We start from the raw sequence: 21,798 nt of genomic DNA, 5'->3' as shown, positions 1-21,798 counted from the left end.
TTTAACAGATGTTTCTGTCAAATATTCTGTCATGGCAACAAGAAAGTAACTAATACAGATATCAATTTCCTATTTTAGTCATGAACCTTGTTGCTATAGAAAAAAAATCTGATATTGAATAACTTTATAAAGCAAAGGGGTTTGCTTACCTCATGGTCTTGAGAGTTTTTAGAGGCTCAGTGGTAACCATGTTATGGAGAGGACTTTCTGGTGGAAGGTATTGCACTGGACAGAACACAGTGGGAAGACGCTATAATTTTATCAGAAAACCAAAGAGTCCACATTCCCATAATCCAAGTTGAGATATCCCCAGTTTATCTGAGGATCTCCTGTTAGGTGCCAACTCTTAAAGATCTTAGCTTCCAATGTCACCATACCCAAATGATACACAGAGGTAACAAGATAGACAGAAAAGATTTGCTCTTGAATAAAGCACACACACACACACACACACACACACACACACACACACAAAAGTGAAACAGCTTGAATTTATATTAAGAAGCCAAGCCATTGTGCACAAAACTAAAGACCAATGGAGGAATCACAACTTAACCTTCTTTGTAAGTTTATTTGTAAGATTATCTATACACAGAATATCTGATACTATTAAATTCTTGGAAGCTAAATATGTTTACAGTAGTGAATCAGAAGATACGTATTTTCCCAGGTATTTTCATAGGTATTTTACTACATCTTTCCTGGTGCCTTATATGACAGAAGTTATTTTACTCAGTTACACATGTTTTATGGTACTTTATTCAGCTAAAAGTCATTGCTTCACTTTGTCCTCTTGCTTTCAAAATATTTTCTGTCTTCTGTGCATGATACTTCATCTTTGGCTTTTTCCCATCAATACCCATCCCACTCTGCTTCAGTGTCTACTGACTGATTCGATAAGGAAGCCAAGGGATTAGGGCAAGCAGAGTGGAAAGAGAGCACATATATGGAGGCCAAGAATACTCCTCCTTCCCTCATAAGATCAGAAACCAAAGCTCATTGGAATATGATACACTTCCTACAGGATTAGCCAAATCAATTTCCTTCCATTCTTCTTTTGAAAAGATTTGTATATTTTTATTTTATGTGTATGATTCTTTGCCTGTGTGTGTGTGAACCACATGTGCGTCTGGTGCCCACAGAAACCAGAAAGATGGCGTGGAGCTCACTGAAGCTGGAGCCTTAGTATGGGTTCTACAAACCAAGGCTGGGTCAGATGAAGAGCAGCAAGTACCCTAACCACTGAGCAATCTCCTCAGTCCCTCTTTACTCCTATCTTAGGCAGCCAACATGCTGGAAGAACTGAAGAAAGAACGAGACACTAATGCTCACTTGGAAAGGCTGCGGAAGAACATGGAGCAGACAATTAAAGACTTGCAGAAAAGGCTGGATAAAGCAGAACAAGCTGCAGTGCTGGGGAGCAAAAAGCAAATCCAGAAACTGGAATCTAGGGTAGGCATTTGCTTGGGTAATGGTGGGGGCCTAACAGCCTCGATTTAAGGCCTTAATGTCCTGGAACACCACAGCTCATCACCTTGTTTAATGGCATGTTCAGATGCTGGCAGTGTATGATCTGAATACGTATACTCATTATTGTTTGACCTTGGGCCTGCTGATAAGGCTTTTCTGGGTCTGCATGAAAGTTGTCTTTGCTCTTACTGATGAATGGCAAAGCATCTTCCCCCCTTCACCACACCAGCTCTAGGTTTTTTGCAGGGAGGGTAGCCCACTCTACCCAAGCACATCCTTGCAGTCTTGCTTCTGAGCCAATGTTCCCATCATTTTCTCTAAAGAGAACACCTGTTTCATAATAGGTAAAGGAAAGGGAGAAAAAAGCACACACACACACATGATCCAGAAAGACTCAGAGCAGATACAACAAAGCCTGACACAAATGATGTGGAATCTACCTTAAGGGACTTTAACAACATTTAATGAAATTACCCTAAAGATGGGATTTTTAAGATTAATGAATCAATTCCAATCATTATGTGTATAGTAAACTTCACAAAAGTTAAAAGACTATTCTTCAGGGATTTAATGGCTCAAAGGGGCCTCTGAAAAGTGCTGTATACACTTGGGCATATTTGTAGTACATTCATATAATGGAATATCAATATAGACTCATGAGCGATTCAATCATGTTGGTTAAAAAAAGAGGAAGGTCTTAGTAATATAGTCTTTAGATCATGGATAATAATATAAAGATAGTAAAAGTCTTATAAAGGGTTTTTATTCTTCTGATGAAGAAACATAGTAACAGAATAAAGATTAATAAAAATAACTAGCCCTAAGATGAGACCCAAAAGGGTAGAAGTTAGACCTTTGAAACTCACTGTTTTAGGTGTTTTGATGGAAAAATCATGTAATTTTTATGTTTCAAGTCAAATAAAAACCAAGCTTATTTCAAGTAGAAAAAAACATTCATCCTTAAAAATTAATACTAATAATATATATATACACACATATGTACATTTATATATATGTACACACACATATATTCTCAAGCATAAAATATATACAATTACTCTTAGTGACCTTTAGCATAATGCTTTTTAGTACAACCCTTATGGAATTTGCCTTAAAGACAAACAGGCAGAACTCACAAAAGCAAAGCAAAGCAAATAAGCAAACTGTATATTTCATTCCAAAGTAATGACTTTAAAAATATTTTACTTAATATTCATACATGAATATAATAATGTGTTTTAGTCAAATCCACTTCTATCTCCTTTCTACCGATTCCTTCACTATCTGCCTAGCACTTTCCCTTTCTTATTTCATATGCATTCCCTCCCCCCACCCTCTGTCAAATTTTGAATCCATTTTCTGTTGCCTCTATAGTCAACAATGGGTAGTCAACATCATTTGGAGCATGAGTAGCCTCTCAGGGTCTGTGTCCCTGAAGAAACAAAATAACAAATTTAAATGGTAATGGGATTAATATGATATTTATTCCATGGCATATATAAGAATCAAGATTATAGTTTAAGAGGAAAAGCATTTAATTGTGTTGTCCTCTTAAAAAAATACATAAATTATACTGGCGTTTTCATCACCCATTTAATACTGCAAGATTTTATTTTATCTCGATCTCTTAGCATTTTATTGCTGTGAAGAGAGCAGGGCAACTCTTATAAAGAAAAACATTTAATTGTGGCTTATTGACAGTGTAGAGCTGTAGCCTATTATTGTCATGGAGGGAAGCATGGCAGACATGGTGCTGGAGAAAGAGCTGAGAGTTCTACATAGGATCTTCAGGAAGCAGGAAAGAGAATGAGACACCGGGCTGGCTTGAGGATTCAAAACCTCAATGCTTGCCCGCAGTGACACAAGGCCACACTTCCTAATAGTGTCTCTCCCTATGAGCCTATGGGGATCATTTTTATTCAAACTACCACACTCATAATTACTATTTGTTCACTCTTAAGATCACCAATCAATGACACCTAGCTATCAGATGACACTGAATAATCATAAACTTAAAAATATAATTAGAATATCACTTCCATCAATTTTCTGTCCTAGAACAAACAACCTGAGATAAGATGACTTATAAACAATAGAATTTTGTTTGGTTCATGCTCTTAGGGTTCAACAGCATGTTGCTGGCAGCTATTTAGCTTCTAACCAGGGCCTTCTTGCTACAGAATAACATGGTGGGGCATCACATGGCACGGCAAATTAAACAAGTTCTCTTTTACTGAAGTCACTAAGCATGGTGGTGGGGTTGGTTCAGAACCTCATCTAACTTTAGTAAACATCAAAAGGCCCACTCTTCTGTGATATACATGAAAATTAGAAGTTTAAGTTTCAGACACGTAGACTTTTGGAGGGAAACACTCACACAGCAATCATCATTACTCTTTAGAATCACATTGGAAATTCATTACAAGTGAAAATATATGGCAATTAGGATTCTCTTCGGTGAAGCATCCGTTACTTTATGGATGTTTCAAAACAAAACAAAAAACACCTTAAACACATCCTTTTAAAAAGTGTTCTATTGGCCTGTATCCTTACAATTCGAACTGTACACATCTTTAGTAGATTCCTACCCAGAATGTCCAGAGTGGGTGTACTATCCACAAGTGGTCTATCCATAAGGAAGCTGCACACCTGCTAACCTGCCTGCATCTTTCCAATATGCAGCAAAGAGGATAGCTTGGCTTAAGTGGCGAAAAGAGGTGATAGCAGGAAAAGGGATCAGCCTGAAGAAGCTGGCACATGCCTCAGTGGGCCAGGCTTCAATTCTAAAATGACAATCAGATCTTATGAAGAGGTGGTACTTTCATCAAGGAGAAGCCCGAGAGTGATTCATGGATGTCTGGGAGAATGTCCCATCAGCAGAAACAGCAGTTTACACCCTCCCACACAAAGGCTCAGGCCACTTTCCTGCTGATTTCTTTCCATAGCAGTCTGCATCCTTCAGCAGACTCTATTGTGATTTGTTTAGTTGGCTTTACCTCATGAGCAAGTATGCTCATTTGTGGGAGAGATTTGTGCCTCTTTCCTTCATTGTTCTAGCACTGGGGGGTAGTCAATAGTGGGCACTGTTCTCAGTGAAAATTATGATTTTACTTGTACCATTTGATATACAGGAAGTTTCCTGGTATACTTCTGCAAAGCAGAGCTGTAGGCCTGACACGGTATGTATGTGACAGAGACTCATGGCAAGATCCAGAATCTAAGTCGAATGGAGAAAGGAACCTCAGATCAGGGTGTATGGGAGAGAATCAACACTGCTACATGCGGCTTGCTCTTTGTGCTCACAGACAGCACCGCCCCCTCCCCAACCCTGAAACAGACACACACAGAGCATGCATCTACACACACAAAGGATACACAGACAGACATACAGACACAGAGCACACACACACACACACACACAAACACACACCATACACAGATAGACACACAGGCACAAATGCATGTGCACACACCCATACACGTGATTTTTCAATGTTGCAATGTAAGAAAAGAGGCTTACTTCCTCTTCTTGAATTAGTCTCTTACAAAGTCTAGTCTCAACCATGCTTTCATTAACTCACATAAGGTAACAGCCACAGTTCGCATGATTTTGTATGTTTGTTTGTTTTTCCAGAAAAATTGCCCTATTTAGTCACTACCAGAAAGAAAATGAACATAGCTTCCCTTAACTATTTCACTCTTCAGTACACTCTCCACTGGGTAACTGTAGGAAAGCCTTGTTACCAGCCTGTGGGCTGAAGTTACCTTTGTTACAGGTGCGGGACCTGGAAGGTGAACTGGAGAGTGAAGTCAGGCGAAGTGCAGAAGCCCAGCGGGAAGCTCGCAGACTGGAGAGAGGCATCAAAGAACTGACCTATCAGGTACTTCAGGACGCCATTCTCTAGTATATGATTAGGATCCTCCTGCAGCAGCATGAATCTTCTAGACTGAAATGGTCTTCTGGGACTCTGCAGTTGTCTCTGAGTAGTGAACTTTTTCTTGACCTGTCTGGGCTCTCCATGACCTGGGTCTATTCATTTCCAGAGCTCATAGGGAGAGGCGGCAAGGTTCAGTTGAGGTGAAAAGCTATTTATGCCATCTCTGTTTTTTTTTTCCAACATAGTGTTAGTGGCACTGTCAGAAAGATGCTGATTGAAGATAACATGTAAGTGAAGTGATTGGCAGGCACTAAGAGTGACTACCTTACCAGCTGATTGCATGGGTTGCTAACTGGACTGGAGATAAGTCGATCTTTTGAGGAGTTTGTTCCTGGGGCCAGATGAAAACATCTGTACTACAATGTGGCTTTCTTTGCTGAGGCTATCTGGAGCCAACCTGTAAGCTAACATTAACATACAACTGAAGCAAATAACTGAGCGTAGGTGGACAAGTTTCCAACTGTAAGCAATGTAGTTCTAAATCCACGTCGTTCTTTGTCATCTACACTCTGACTTCCCTTTCTCCCACGGCCTCTGCTGTTGAGTTGGAATCTTGCTGTGCTAACTAGGCTGGCCTTTCCCTGTGTACTCCAGCAATCATGTTGCCCAGCCTCCCAAGTGTTGGGACCAGGGAACTGAGCCACCACATTCAGCTCTTCATGCCTTTCCTTTCTAATGGAACAGAGCCCCTAATAGCAGAGGTCATTGACTGTCTTCCTATGGGGTCTCTCTCCCTTTTAGCTTCTTCAATTCTTCCCCTAATTCAACCACAGGGGTTCCTTACTTCAGTCCAATGGTTGAGTGCAAGTATTTGCTTCGGTCTCAGGCAGCTGCTGGTAGGGCCTCTCGGAGGACAGCTGTGCCATGGTCCCATCTGCAAGCATATTATATCATAGTAGTGTCAGGCTTGGGTGTCTCCCCCCCCCCATGAGATGGATCCCAAGTTGGGCCAGTCATTGGACCTCCTTTCCCGTAGTCTCTTTTCCATTTTTGGACCTATAGTTCTTTTAGACAGGAATTTTGATTGTGGGTTAGTAACCCTGTCCCTCCACTTGAGGCTCTGTCTGTCTACTGGAGGTGGACTCTTCGGGTTCCCTTTCCCCAGTGTTGGGGATTTTGGCTAAGGTCAGTGAGTCCTGACTTCTTAGGTCTCTGGTACCCTCTAGAGAGTTCCTCACCTTCCACTCCCTGAGGATACTTATTTCCATTTATTCCCTTGGCCCTCTGGACTTCTCTCCTGTCCCCTCCCCCAGTATCTGATCGTTTTCCCCTTTCCCCTACCTCTCCCATCTTCCATCCAGGTCCCTTCCTCTGGTGATTATTTCCTTTCCCCTTCTAAGTGGAGTTGAGGCCTTCTCACATGGGTATTTCTGTGAGTTGTATTCTAGGTACATTTTGGCCAATATACACTTATCAGTGAGTACTAGCTATCAGAAGCTAGCATGTCCTTTGGGTCTGAGTCACCACACTCAGGATGATATTTTCTAGTTCCATTCATTTGCCTGCAAAATTCATGATGATCATCTCATTTTTAATAGCTGAACAGTATTCTATTGTGTAAATGAACCACCTTTTCTGTATCCGTTCTTCCGTTGAGGGACATTTGGGGTGTTTCCAGCTTCTGGCTATTACCAATAAGGCTGCTATGAACATAGTGGAACATGTGTCCTTGTGGTATGGTGGAACATCTTTTGGGTATATGCCCAAGGTGGTATAACTAGATCTTCAGGTAGAACTATTTCCATTTTTCTGAGGAACTGCCAGATTGAAAATATTTCTTAACACCCTAAAAAAATGATATACCATATACATAGGGCATTATTACTAATGAATCTTAAAGAATTTGAAGTTATTTAGATGAGGAAATATAGGGGTTCTGGACATAACTACACAGTACTGTGGACTTTATCAACACTGTATATTGGCTACCATGGATTTATGAAACAACATTTTTAATTTTCCACAGCTTAATGATTTAGTTCATAAATTTTAAATATATTTTAATTTTTTTGACTCATAGTAACTCTCAGTTCTTAAGCAACTGCAGAGCTGTATATTTCCTCTTTTATATCTGTTTTGTTTATTTTTCATTAGCATACAAAATAACCAGTTTCCTTATGGCATCTTCATACACAAGTTTCCCTTGGTTTTCTCCACCGCATTCTATCCCCACTCCGTTTCTCATCCCCCAGCCCCACTCAGCCCTTACATTCCAATCCAAATAGTCCCTTTCTACTTTCCTGTCACATAGGCTCTATTACCCTCTCCACCTGTCAATTATTGCCTCTTTGTTTTATTCCTACCTCCCTGGTCTCTACCTACACTCAATCTCCACATAATTCATGCAGATTTATAGGTAGAAAATAATATATATGTCTCAGAAGCTTGCATCTACATATGAGGGAACATATGGTGTTTGCCTTTCTGAGCCTGGATTTCCTCACTCATATAATACTGCCAGTTTAATCATTTTCCTCAAATTTTTGTCTTTATAGCTTAATACAGTTCCACTAAAAATAGACTATACCTTCATCCTTTTTGTTGCTTTATAAATTTTTAAATGTTCTTTATTAGCATATATTAAATTAAACAGAATAATAGGTCTCATTATGACATTTTCATACATGACCATAGAGAATTTTTAATTTATAATTATTTTATTGTTAAGACACACACATTAGGGGCTGGAAAGATGGTTCAGCAGTTAAGAACATGGACTGCTCTTCCAGAGGACCTGAAGTCAGTTCCCAGCACTTGCATGGCAGTTCACAACTGTTTGTAACTCCAGTTCCAGGGCTTCTGACACCCTCACACAGATATACATGCAGGCAAAACACCAATGAATATACAATAAAAATAAATTATATAGCAAGTGAGAGAGAAAGACACATTCATTAGCCTAGGCTTATACAGCATTCGGATTGTTAAATATCCCATCCTTGCACCTGCATGTCTTGTACCACTCTGACATCATCAGAGGTTACACATGTGGGCTTTCATCTCATGTGACAGTAACTGCTTATTTTGAAATACTCTCTGAAAGGATCTTTCTGATTTTCCTCTTGAGGAGGAGCCTCTCTCTTAAGAAATCTGTCCATGGTGGTTTTCTTGGCTTCTTTTTCTTGTTATATATTTGCTTGTCTGCAGATAATGATCATGAACATTCTTTTGTGTTCATGTAAACCTTTTAGTGTTTCAAGCTTTGTCAGGAGCTTGTTGAGATCTCAAAAGCCTTTGTTAAATTCACAATGGCCTAGGAATTGTCTGAGAGATGTTCCACAATGGCCTCTTGCCTAATCTTTTCTTCAATCACACACTCAGTAGAAAATAATTTTTCAGCCCTATTATAACAGGTTGACTATTACCATACCCACAGGATGTCAATGACCAAGCAGTTCTTCAGTGTTTGACTGATCCAGTTTTGCACACATTATTCCCCAAGTTTCTTTCTACCTTTGTCACATTATACAATATAGCTTACTCTGATAAAAGACCAAACTCATTTTAGGCAGATTTTTACAGCTTCTTTGACAATGCTAATGCAGGGATTTAGGGTCCTGATGCTAGTTCTAGAAGTCAATAGAAATGCCAACATCTTTTTTCCCTATAGCAGGAAACAGTGTTGTTAAGAAGGCAGAACATTCTGGATGTACCAAATAGTCTAACTAAGCTAAAAGTAAAACTACTTGGACACTTGTTTAAATCTATCTATCTATCTATCTATCTATCTATCTATCTATCTATCTATCTATGTATCATCCAGCTATCTATCTTTATTTTATGTATTTTGAGTGTTGTATTTGCATGTACACATACATATACACTGTGTGTATGCCTGGTGCCTGAGGATTTCTGAGTAGGGTGTTGGATCCAGTGCAACTGGAATTCTGGATAGTTCTGAACCATGTGGATGCTGAGACTAAATCTACATCCTCTGCAAGAACAAAGAATGCTAATAAGCATCGAGACATCTCTCCAGCCACTTGGACAATTGTTTTCTGAATACATGGTTCTTTTCTTTTTCTTTTTTATTGGATATTTTATTTACATTTCATATGTTATCCCCTTACCCCATCCCCCACCCACCGGGAAACCCCCATCCCCTTACCCCTCCTCCTTCTCCGTGGATGTAACCCCCACCTACCCCCCCCCACTCCCACTTCCCCACCCTCAAAATTCCCACCCCCTGGGGCGTCCAGCCTTCATGAGGTCAAGGATCTCTTCTTCCACCTGTGCCCAGCAGGGCCCTCCACTCTTACATATTCAGATGAAGCCCTGGATCCCTTCCTAAGTGCTCCCAGGCTGGTGGTTTAGACCCTGGGAGCTGTGGTTGGTTGGTATTGTTGCTCTCCTCATGGTGCCACAAACCCTTTCAGCTCTTTCAGTCCTCACTCTAACTCCTCCATTGAGAACCTCATGATCAGTTCAATGGCTAGTTGTGAGCATCTGCCTCTGAATATGTCAGACTCTTGAAGGCCTCTGAGGAGACATCCATATCAGGCCCTTATTGGCATGCACTTCCTGACTTCCACATCAGCATCTATCTTTGGTGACTGCACATGGGATGGATACTCAGGTGGAAAGGTCTTCAAATGGCCCCTCCTTCAGTTTCTGTCCCTCACTTTGTCTCCATATTTGTTCCCTTGAGTATTTTGTTGCTCCTTCTAAGAAGAACTGAATCACCCCCACTTGGTCTTCCTTTTTTATGAGCTTCATGTGGCCTGTGAGTTGCGTCTTGGGCATTTCAAGGTTCTGGGCTAATATCCAATAATCAGTGAGTGAATACCATGTGTGTTCTTTTGTGATTGGCTTACTTCACTCAGGATGATAATTTCTAGTTCCATCCATTTACCTAGGAACCTCTCGAATTCATTGTTTTTAATAGCTGAGTAATACTCCATTGTGTAAATATACCACATTTTTTGAATCCATTCCTCAGTTGAAGGACATCTGGGTTCTTTCCAGCTCCTGGCTATTATAAATAAGGCTGCTATGAACATAGTTGAGCATATGTCCTTGTTATATGTTCGAGCATCTTCTGGGTATATGCCTAGGAGTGGTATAGCTGGATCCTCAGGTAATGTTATGTCCAATTTTCTGAGGAACCGCCACACTGCTTTCCAAAGTGGTCGCACCATCTTGCAGTCCCACCAACAATGGAGGAGTGTTCCTCTTTCTCCACACCCTCGCCAGCATCTACTATCACCTGAGTTCTTAATCTTAGCCATTCTGACTGGTGTGAGATAGAATCTCAGAGTTGTTTTGATTTGCATTTCCCTGATGACTAAGGACACTAAACATTTCTTTAGGTGCTTCTCAGCCATTCGAGTTTCTTCCATTGAAAATTCTTTGCTAAGCTCTATACCCCATTTTTTAATAGGGTAATTTGGTTGTCTGGAGTCTACTTTCTTGAGTTCTTTGTATATATTGGATATTAGCCCTCTATCAGATGTAGGATTGGTAAAGATCTTTTCCCAATTTGTTGGTTGTCATTTTGTCCTATTGACAGTGTCCTTTGCCTTACAGAAACTTTGCAATTTTATGAAGTCCCATTTGTCAATTCTTGATCTTAGAGCATATGCCATTGGAGTTCTGTTCAGGAACTTTTCCCCTGTGCCCAAGTATTCGAGGGTCTTCCCCACCTTCTCTTCTATTAGTTTCAATGTATCTGGTTTTATGTGGAGGTCCTTTATCCACTTAGACTTGAGCTTTGTACAAGGAAATAAGAATGGATCAATTTGCATTCTTCTACATGTTTTCCTCCAGTTGAACCAGCACCATTTGTTGAAAATGCTGTCCTTTTTCCACTGGACAGTTTTAGCTCCTTTGTCAAAGATCAAGTGACCATAGGAGTGTGGGTTCATTTCTGGGTCTTCAATTCTATTCCATTGATCTTCCTGCCTGTCTCTGTACCAATACCAGGTAGTTTTTATCACTATTGCTCTGTAGTACAGCTTGAGGTCAGGGATGGTGATTCCTCCTGAAGTTCTTTTATTGTTGAGAATAGTTTTCGCTATCCTGGGTTTTTTGTTATTCCATATGAATTTGAGAATTTCCTTTTCTAACTCTGTGAAGAATTGAGTTGGGATTTTAATGGGGATTGCATTGAATCTGTAGATTGCTTTTGGCAAGATGGCCATTTTTATTATATTAATCCTGCCAATCCATGAGCATGGGAGATCTTTCCATCTTCTGAGATCTTCTTCGATTTCTTTCTTCAGGGACTTGAAGTTCTTGTCATACAGCTCTTTCACTTGCTTGGTTAGATTCACACCAAGGTATTTCATATTATTTGCAACTATTGTGAAGGGTGTCATTTCCCTAATTTCTTTTTCAGTCTGTTTATCTTTCATGTAGAGGAAGGCTACTGATTTGTTTGAGTTGATTTTATAACCAGCCACTTTGCTGAAGTTGGTTATCAGGTTTAGGAGTTCTCTGGTGGAAGTTTGGGGGTCACTTAAGTATACTATCATATCATCTGCAAATAGCGATATTTTGACTTCTTCCTTTCGTATTTGTATCCCTTTGACTTCTTTTTGTTGTCTAATTGCTCTGGCTAGGACTTCCAGTACTATATTGAATAGGTAGGGGGAGAGTGGGCAGCCTTGTCTAGTCCCTGATCTTAGTGGGATTGCTTCAAGTTTCTCTCCATTTAGCTTGATGTTGGCTACTGGTTTGCTGTAAATTGCTTTTACTATGTTTAGGTATGGGCCTTGAATTCCTGATCTTTCCAAGACTTTTATCATGAAGGGATGTTGAATTTTATCAAATGCTTTCTCAGCATCTAGTGAGATGATCATGTGGTTTTTTTTTTTTTGAGTTTGTTTATATAGTGGATTACATTGATGGATTTCCGAATATTGAACCATCCCTGCATTCCTGGGATAAAACCTACTTGATCATGATGGATGATTGTTTTGATGTGTTCTTGGATTCGGTTTGCTAGAATTTTATTGAGTATTTTTGCATCAATGTTCATAAGGGAGATTGGTCTGAAGTTCTCTTTCTTTGTTGGGTCCTTGTGGGGTTTGGGTATGAGTGTAATTGTAGCTTCATAGAACGAATTGGGTAGTGTTCCTTCTGTTTCTATTTTGTGGAATAGTTTGAAGAGAATTGGTATTAGGTCTTCCTTGAAGGTCTGATAAAATTCAGCACTAAAACCATCTGGTCCTGGGCTTTTTTTAGTGGGGAGACTTTTAATGACTGCTGCTATTTCCCTAGGGGTTATGGGACTATTTAGATGGTTTATCTGCTCCTGGTTTAACTTTGGGACCTGGTATCTGTCTAGGAAATTTTCCATTTCTTCCAGGTTTTCCAGTTTTGTTGAGTATAGGCCTTTTTAGTAGGATCTAATGATTTTTTTAATTTCTTCAGTTTCTGTTGTTATGTCTCCCTTTCAGTTCTGATTTTATTAATTTGGATCCTGTCTCTGTGCCCTCTGGTTAATCTGGCTAACGGTTTATCTATCTTATTGATTTTCTCAAAGAACCAACTCCTGGTTTTATTGATATTTTGTATTGTTCTTTCTGTTTCTATTTGGTTGATTTCAGCCCTGAGTTTGATTATTTCCTGCCTTCTACTCCTCCTGGGTGTATTTGCTTCTTTTTGTTCTAGAGCTTTTAGTTGTGCAGTCAACTTGTTAGTGTGTGCTCTTTCCAGTTTCTTTTTGTAGGCACTTAGAGCTATGAGTTTTCCTCTTAGCACTGCCTTCATGGAGTCCCACAAGTTTTTGTATGTTGTGTCCTCATTTTCATTGAATTCTAAAAAGTCTTTAATTTCTTTCTTTATTTCTTCCTTGACCAAGTCATCATTGAGTAGAGAGTTGTTCAGTTTCCATTTGCACGTGGGTTTTCCATTGGTTTTGTCATTATTAAAGAGCAGTCTTATTCCGTGGTGATCTGATAAGATGCAAGGGATTATTTCAATCTTTTTGTATCTGTAGAGGCTTGTTTTGTGACCAATTATATGGTCTATTTTGGAGAAGGTACCATGAGGTGCTGAGAAAAAGGTATATTCTTTTGTTTTAGGATGAAATGTTCTATAGATGTCTGTAAAGTCCATTTGGTTCATAACTTCTGTTAATGTCAAAGTGTCTCGGTTTAGTTTCTGTTTCCATGATCTGTCCATTGCTGAGAGTGGGGAGTTGAAATCCCCCACTATTATTGTATGAGGTGTAATGTGTGTTTTGAGCTTTAGTAAAGTTTCTTTTATGTATGTAGGTGCCCTTGCATTTGGAGCATAGATGTTCAGAATTGAGAGTTCACCTTGGTAGATTTTTCCTTTGATGAGTATGAAGTGTCCTTCCTTATCTTTTTTGATTAATTTTGGATGAAAGTCGATTTTATTTGATATTAGAATGGCTACTCCAGCTTGTTTCTTGGGGCCATTGGCTTGGAAAATTGCTTTCCACCCTTTTATTCTGAGGTAGTGTCTGTCTTTGTCACTGAGGTGCGTTTCTTGTATGCAGCAAAATTCTGGCTCTTGTTTGTGTATCCAGTCTGATAGTCTGCATCTTTCTATTGGGGAATTGAGACCATTGATGTTAAGAGATATTAAGGAAAAATGATTGTGGCTTCCTGTTATTTTTGCTATTAGAGGTAAAGTTATGTTTGTATAGTTATCTTCTTTTGGGGTTGTTGGAAGATTACTTCCTTGGTTTTTCTAGGTTGTAGTTTCCCTCCTTGTGTTGGCATTTTCCATCAATTATCCTTTGAAGTGCTGGGTTTGTGGGAAGATATTGTGCAAATTTGGTTTTGTCATGGAATATCTTGGTTTCACCATCTATAGTGATTGAGAGTTTTGCTGGGTATAGTAATCTGGGCTGGCAATTGTGTTCTCTTAGGGTCTGCATGATGTCAGTCCAGGCTCCTCTGGCTTTTATAGTCTCTGGTGAGAAGTCTGGTGTAATTCTTATAGGTCTGCCTTTGTATGTTACTTGACCTTTTTCCCTTACTGCTTTTAGTATTTTTGTTTTGTTTTGTGCATCTGATGTTTTGATTATTATGTGACGGGAGGTATTTCTTTTCTGGTCTATTCTATTTGGTGTTCTGTAGGCTTCTTGTATGTTTATGGGCATCTTGTTCTTTAGGTTAGGGAAGTTCTCCTCAATAATTTTGTTGAAGATATTTACTGTCCCTTTAAGTTGGGACTCTTCATTCTCATCTGTACCTATTATCCTTAGGTTTGGTCTTCTCATTGTGTCCTGGATTTCCTGGATGTTTTGAGTTAGGAGTTTTTTGCATTTTGCATTTTCTTTGACAACTGTGTCAATATTTTCTACCGTATCTTCTGCATTTGAGATTCTCTCTTCTATCTCTTGTATTCGGTTGGTGATGCTTGAGTCTATGACTCCTGATCTCTTTCTTAAGTTTTCTATTTCCATGGTTGTCTCCCTTTGAGCTTTCTTTATTGTTTCTATTTCCATTTTCAGATCCTGGATGTTTTTGTTTAATTCCTTCTTTGTGTTTTCTTGCATTTCCTTAAGGGATTTCTGTGATTCCTCTTTAAGGGCTTCTATCTGTTTACTTGTACTCTCCTGTATTTCTTTAAGGGAGTTACTTAATTCCTTCTTATCATCCTCTATCATCATCAGGAGAAGTGATTTTAATCCTGAATCCTGCTTTTCAGGTGTGATGGGGTGTTCAGGGCTTGCTATATTGGGAGAACTGGGTACTGATGATGCCAAGAAACTTTGGTTTCTGTTGCTTATGTTCTTGCGCTTGCCTTTCGACATCTGGTTAACTCTAGTGTTGCCTGCCCTCACCGTGTAAGACTGGAGTCTGTATTTCCAGTTATCTTGCTTGCTGCAGAGCTCCTCAGAGTCCAGATGTCTCTGTGGTCTTATGATCCTAATCTTGGTGTCTGCTGCTCTGAGTGCAGTGGCTCCTCTAGGATGACTCAGGAGTCAGTATCTCCACAGGACAGGAGTAGATCAACTCAGTGTCAGCTGCTCTGAGTGCTGTGGCTCCTTGGCTGCTCTGAGTGCAGTGGCTCCTTGGCTGCTCTGAGTGCAGTGGCTCCTCTAGCATGACTCAGGAGTCAGTATCTCCACAGGACAGGAGCAGACCAACTCTGTGTCTGCCCCAGCCCACAGGACCAGGCAGGGGAGGAAGGGTACATGGTTCTTTTCAAAGATAATCTTGACACTGTTTTGAACAATGATCCCTGGAAGTCAATGTTGGCATGGCTAAAAAAGTAAACACCTTAGAGACATGGCATTTTGTGACTCTTCAACTACATTTGAGAAACTGCCTATTATGATGGAATGGGACACTATTTGTAAATCATGTATTTTTTCTTGTCCATGGACTATTTTTTATTGTTTTCCTGTGTAAAATGTTTCATTATAGAACAGTGGTTCTCAGCCTTCCTAACACCATGACACTCTAATAATTCCTCATGCTGTAGTGACTCCTAGCATTAAAATTATTTTTGTAGCTACTTCATAACTGTAATATTGATACTAAATCCTATTGTAACTAATATGCAGGATGGTCTTAGACAACCCCTATGAAAGGGTAGTTTAACCTCCCCCTCTTAAAGGGGTCAAGAGCCACAGGTTGAGAACTGCTGTTTCAAACAAAGCACCAAATTTATATTTTATTTTCACTTCCATGGAGAGTGCATTTTTGCTCTGCTGCCTATAAATTTTGCTTTTTTTTCTTCAACAATATTGACTTTTCTCTTGTCCTAATTTAGAGTTGTGCTTTGTCTCCTTCTTTTTTTCTTTTTTTCACTCATCTTCTCACAAAGTCGCTTTCATGCTCTGCTGTTCACACATGCTCTTTAGTTAAGGGGAAACTCCCAGGGATTCCATAGGGTGCATTTCTCTTTTTTTCCCCGTATGCCTTTGCAGTGCTTCAATTGTATGCATTCAGTTACACATGCCTTCCCACCATGAAGTCAGACGATACCTACTGAGCAGTAATGTGCTAGACTAGAATCCTGTCAGTTGAAATTGGTCTAGAAAGATCCCCACCTTGTTTGATATTAGTGTTTGTTTTAGTAGCATTTAAAGTTGATTCTGAGTATATGTAGTTCATTTTCCTAACATCAAGATACACTTTGGACTATAAGGCAGTATTTTTGTGATAGACCATTCACCGGTGTCACTGGGGGGTGGGGAATGTCATTTTTCGAAGAACACAACTATGGTTCTCTTTTCCTTGTAAACTCCTCTGGGAAGAGTCTATAACTGTGCACTGGAAAAGCAACCGAGTATGATCTTACTCTAAAATAATTTAGTGGCTTGTCCTCACTCTCCATTTGTCTTCTCTGTGTCTCTGGAATATAGAAACTTAAGAGCCTACAGAAATGTTCCAGAAATGCAAGGCCTAAGATCAGTAGCTTTTCACTGTCTAGAAGGTAAAGCTCATCTCTGTCCCCTCCACTCTTCACTCAGCTACTTCAGTTTGTCTCTGACAACCTCCTATATTCAGGAATCTGGGCATGAATACTACTCACTCTTTACAGGCTTTAGTGGAAACAGTATCTTTATTTTTAGGGACAGGGAAGCAAAAGTTGGTAAAGTCACAGTGTTGGGCCCATGTACCGGGCCAAGATGACAGGATGGCATTGCAAGTGTCAAGAGTTCTCTGACAGTTACAGCTCTGAAAAGCAAGATGGACTCCAAGAAGGTTGTGACAAATGGAACCTCAAAAGGCATGCTGACATCCACCAAGTGTGAAAAGAGGGGTGGGATTTAAAGAGCCTCAGGTAGCTCCAGGTGGCTCTGAGTAAATGCAGAGAAAATCTTCAGCACACAAATTACCTAGAGAGGAGAATGCTGTCAAGCAGAAATGGCCAGACAGCAGTAGTTACACTTGGCTCACCTGTTCTTCTAAGTTCAATTATTGCCTGGAACTATTTGACTTGGTGCCATTGCTGTGACTGAGCCCAAAAGTCCCTGCTTGTGGTAGTTGTCAGGTGATGGCACTTCCAGCAGCTGAGTGACAGATTCTTTTCTGGAAGGGACACCCAACACACAGTGGCTACCACAGTTAGGTAATGTCTGAAAGGGGAGAGGTGAGCTAAGGTCTCCCATCTGAGGCTTTCCCTTCCAAGTGGGATGAACTTCATTAGCATAAGCAACCACATGTAGGTCCTTTCAGTTTACTTCTGCTTATCTCTCCTTTATTATGTCTGTCTCCTCAGTAAGTGAATAGGAACTAACTCTGTATTGGTTTGAGAACTCACTGTATACAGATAATGTTATAAAAATTTAACATTCTTAAGGCTTTTAGTGTAAAGTTTGTGATTGAAAATGGAGGAGAGATTTTTATTTAAAACACAGGTTAGCCTCAGCTACCCAACCAGGTTGAGCCCTATGTGTTTCTTCGGGGCTTGACTAATCTTAAGATTAGTATCAAATTGTAGTGTCAGACAGAACTTTGGCAGGGAGGTTGCTTTCAGGTGTTGGAAGTATGCCGGGCCAGTCTGATCTACAGAGTGAGCTCTAGCATAGCAGGACTACACAGAGAAACCTCATCTTGTAAAACAAACAAACAAACAAACAAACAAACATGAGGTCAGGTGTTAGAAGTATCTTAGCTAAACAAATACAAGAAAGAGAAGTCAGAATACTGTGGGAGGGGAGACACTCCTATTTACATTGGGATTTTATCGGGTAGTAGAAGGACCAATGTTGCACTGTAAAGTCAGCTTTTCATCACAATGACAAAGGAACTTAGTGATCCATGATGTTGCTCTTATTACTTTGGGGGATATAGAGCCACAAATATAATCTCAAGGCCAGGAAAGGGATCTGAGATCCATCATTCTTTCAGGGATCACACACCCAATGACTTTCTATTAGAACCCCTCTTTTTTTTTATTTATTTTTAAATCAAATCATAATTTTTACTTATTCACACAGGGGTTATAAACACAAAAAGGCAGGATATGGGGAAAGGGATGACACCAGAGCATAGGTGTTCATGGGGGCTACAGATATCTTTCAGAACAGGGTATTGGCTGGGTGAATGTTCAGGGAACAGGTCACTATGACTCTGCCTATGATTCACTTGTCCTTATCTAAGTTGGTACTATCCACCAAGGCTACCTATTTACAAGGTCTATGACTACTCAGGCTTGTAAATTTCCACAAAATCTGCCTGTTTACAATAGCTTATAGCCCTCTGTTTCAATGTTTTTCCACAGAGACTCAAGACTTTGTGTTAGCATACATGTATGACAGGCCTATTGTTGATTTTAGGCCTATTGCTGATTTTAGGCCTATGGCTGATTTTAGGCCTTCAGTGTGTAAGCAGGGCTGCCCCTGACATCTCCTCCCTTCTCTAAGTATAGAAGGGCTGTGGTGATTCTAATCTTGTGAAGGCGGGGATAGAAGCCTGACCTCCAGTAATTGAAGGGGACTTTGTAACGGCTCCAGTCTCCCTGTCGGTGTCCAGTGAGGCATGAGGGTCACACCTATCCTGGTTAGAACCCCTCTTTTAAAGGTCTTAAAAGACCATCTCATGTCAGCCTGGGCCCAAGCCTTTACCACTTGACTTTAATATCTTTGGGGGAATAGACTTGATTGAAGAGGTAAGCTACAGTCAGTAAAGAAATGAGCTTAAAGGTAGATCTTGACTAAAATAGTCTCTCATTCTTTGGAAGAAAGGGACACTTGATTTCTTTGGAGATTCAACAGCTTTGAACTGAAAATTCTCCAGTGTTTTCAGGGGTGTGGGAAGAGGGTCTGGAGCATGAAGAGTCCCACCAATGTGCTTCTTTTTTTAGAATATCAAAGACTCCATGGAGAACTGTTGAGAAACCACAGCTCCCCATGTCTCCTTTCTCCAACTGAAGCCTAGACAATGACAGAGCTGAGGATGGTGGCCACACCAGGATCCACAGTTTGCAAACCTTTGCTCATCATCTTTACTGATGCTCATGACATAATTCCAAGAAACGTAGCTTTGCTATAGTTTTATTATGTGAAGCCAAGCACCAACTCAGAAGCTCAGGGGTTCACTTGTTTTGATTGAGGGATTTTTGGATTTTCATTTTGCATAAGTTGCTTTTGTAATAATAAATTTTATTTCTAGAAAGAACTCCCAGGCAAGGGTAGCTTATCTGGAATGAAAAGACTGAAGAATATATTAAACCTATTGGTCTTGACTTCCATTTAAACAAAGGCTGGTAGACTGGCTGTGAAAATCAAGAGAAAAGTTATTCCAATTCTCAGAGCCATTCATTACTGTCTTAAATTTCAGGATGAATGGAGTTAAACACATCTTTTAATGTACTGTTATCAGATTGTAATATATATGCATATATATTACAATCTATTTCTATCTATCATGTATCTATCATCTATCTATCTATCTATCTATCTATCTATCTATCTATCTATCTATCTATCTATCTGAAACCTTTACTTTCTCGAGTGAGAGTACATTTAATGCACACTGTTGGATCCTTCAAATGACTTTCCCATGCATGCCTATGCATTTCAGGCAGAAGAAGACAAGAAAAATCTGAGCAGGATGCAGGCTCTGTCTGATAAACTTCAGCTGAAAGTGCAGAGTTACAAACAGCAAGTGGAAGCAGCGGTAAGTGGCAGTTCAGCCTGGTAGAGTTCCTGGCTACTGCTTTTGGTTAATGATCTGAGCTTGGGAAACTGCTCAGCAGAAACAATCATCTGCACACTAACCACATCTGCCCATTCTCTGCTTTTGTATAAATTAGCACTACAGCTTACAGGAGGGGAAACAAGGAAAAAATAATGTGCTGCTTTTCCCTGTAGGAAGTCAGTCCTATTTCCCTTGACATGGTGGCTAGACTCAAACATATACATAAGCAGAAATGAGCCAAGTATCAAATTGGGGTGCCATGTATGATTGGCAAATTTTTTCAGGGTTTCGTTCTTCAGCTTTAGATTTTGGGAGAGCACAATCGCAATTTGTAATACATTTTTCCTATGAGTTTGGAAACAATGTGAGAGAAACCACTATCATTTAAATGTCCTTCTTACTCCTTATTTAATTTTTTTATTGGCCTCAGTTCAACTTTTCTATAACAAATAAAAATAAAGGTTAAGTTCCGCTTGTATTAGTTTACATCTAATATTTTGAGAAATTTTGAATTGTATGGTTTTCTATTGTGTCCAAGAATTATTTATTGGCTCATAATTTGAAAGGACAACCACCTTGTTCTCGAGGGTAGGGTAGGCTAAAATGTGAATCTGATTTTAAACCAATAATTATGATTGGTCTAGTATACTGTGTGAAATTGGTGGAAAAGAACACCCATTCTGAATTTCCAGGGGACAACAGCTGAGAAATGGGTCTCTGTTACTACTCTTTTAAAAAGTTCCTGATTTCATTCTTCTTTATATATATTGGCACTTTGCCTGTAAATGGAGCATGTATCATTACATGAAGACTGTATATAAGTCTTTATGTGATTTGTCTGGTGCCTAGATTGGCCCGAAGAGGACATCAGATGGTCTGAATCTGTAGTTTACAGGTGGTTGTGAGCTGTATTCAAAGGAAAGCAGGGTCTTCTGGAAGAGCAGTAGGGGCTCTTAACTGTTGAGGCATCTCTCCAGCCTCGATCCCTACTCTTAAGTCTTACTTATACGTCTTAGACCAAAATGACACATTCGATCCAGTGCTGGGTTTAGAGCCTCCTCTCTTTTCAAGTCTATTGGTTTAGAACAGAGACTACTATGTAGGAGGGGCAGTATCTTCATGTTCTGTGTCTTCCATTTGACAGGAGGCACAGGCTAATCAATACCTTTCCAAATATAAGAAGCAGCAACTCGAGCTGAATGAAGCCAAGGAGAGGGCAGAGGCCGCAGAATCGCAAGTCAATAAACTCAGAGGCAAAGCAAAGGAGCTTGAGAGAAAGGTACAATCCCTCTGAAATGCCATACAGCCTGGTGCTTCAGGCCTTGAGCATCACATGGATTAGCATAGCAAGGAATGTCTTGCTTTTCTCTTCAAATATATGTATTTTTTTTAAATAGCCAAGCAAGCTCAAATAAAGTTCTTCCCCCACTTCTTAAATTCTACATGTCCAGAGAGTACGGAAGTGATAAACATTTGAAATGGAGAAATGTTCTAGTTTTATTTTTTTAAGTCATTCATGCCAGGTTAACTTGTAAGTGCTGAGCCTTGGACCTTTAATTCATTTATACAGAATACTGAGGAATTCACGGAACAAAGGATATTTCAAAAGTACAAGCAGACCTTGAAACTCTGAGTGAATTCTTTTCACAGTAGACAAGCATGTGGGTTTGTATCAGGTCAAACTGAAGACTAGGAGGAAGGTGGTCAGAAGTGAGCCAGGGGTTGACAACAAATTGCTGAGTCCTGCTTTCTAGGTTCCAGTATTTAACTTATGGCTCTTTCCCAAAGCACAGAAATGTCTTTCCATGTCTATG

General features: G+C 39.8%; 1 protein-coding gene across 1 annotated transcript in view; it reads left to right on the top strand.

The window, feature by feature from the left end:
* The window catches only part of Myh15 (myosin heavy chain 15), a 138,908-nt gene that overhangs the window by 115,001 nt on the left and 2,109 nt on the right, over nucleotides 1–21,798 (top strand). Inside the window, exons 37-40 of the mRNA XM_028755586.1 lie at nucleotides 1,282–1,452; nucleotides 5,247–5,351; nucleotides 19,868–19,963; nucleotides 21,129–21,263. Coding sequence (XP_028611419.1) covers nucleotides 1,282–1,452; nucleotides 5,247–5,351; nucleotides 19,868–19,963; nucleotides 21,129–21,263 — 507 coding nt within the window. The remainder of the gene's footprint in view (nucleotides 1–1,281; nucleotides 1,453–5,246; nucleotides 5,352–19,867; nucleotides 19,964–21,128; nucleotides 21,264–21,798) is intronic.

Source organism: Grammomys surdaster, unplaced genomic scaffold, assembly GCF_004785775.1.
Source record: "Grammomys surdaster isolate TR1022 unplaced genomic scaffold, NIH_TR_1.0 126066, whole genome shotgun sequence".
Taxonomy (NCBI): domain Eukaryota; kingdom Metazoa; phylum Chordata; class Mammalia; order Rodentia; family Muridae; genus Grammomys; species Grammomys surdaster.
The sequence above is the reverse complement of the archived record's forward strand: the minus strand, read 5'-3'. Positions and strand labels throughout refer to the sequence as shown.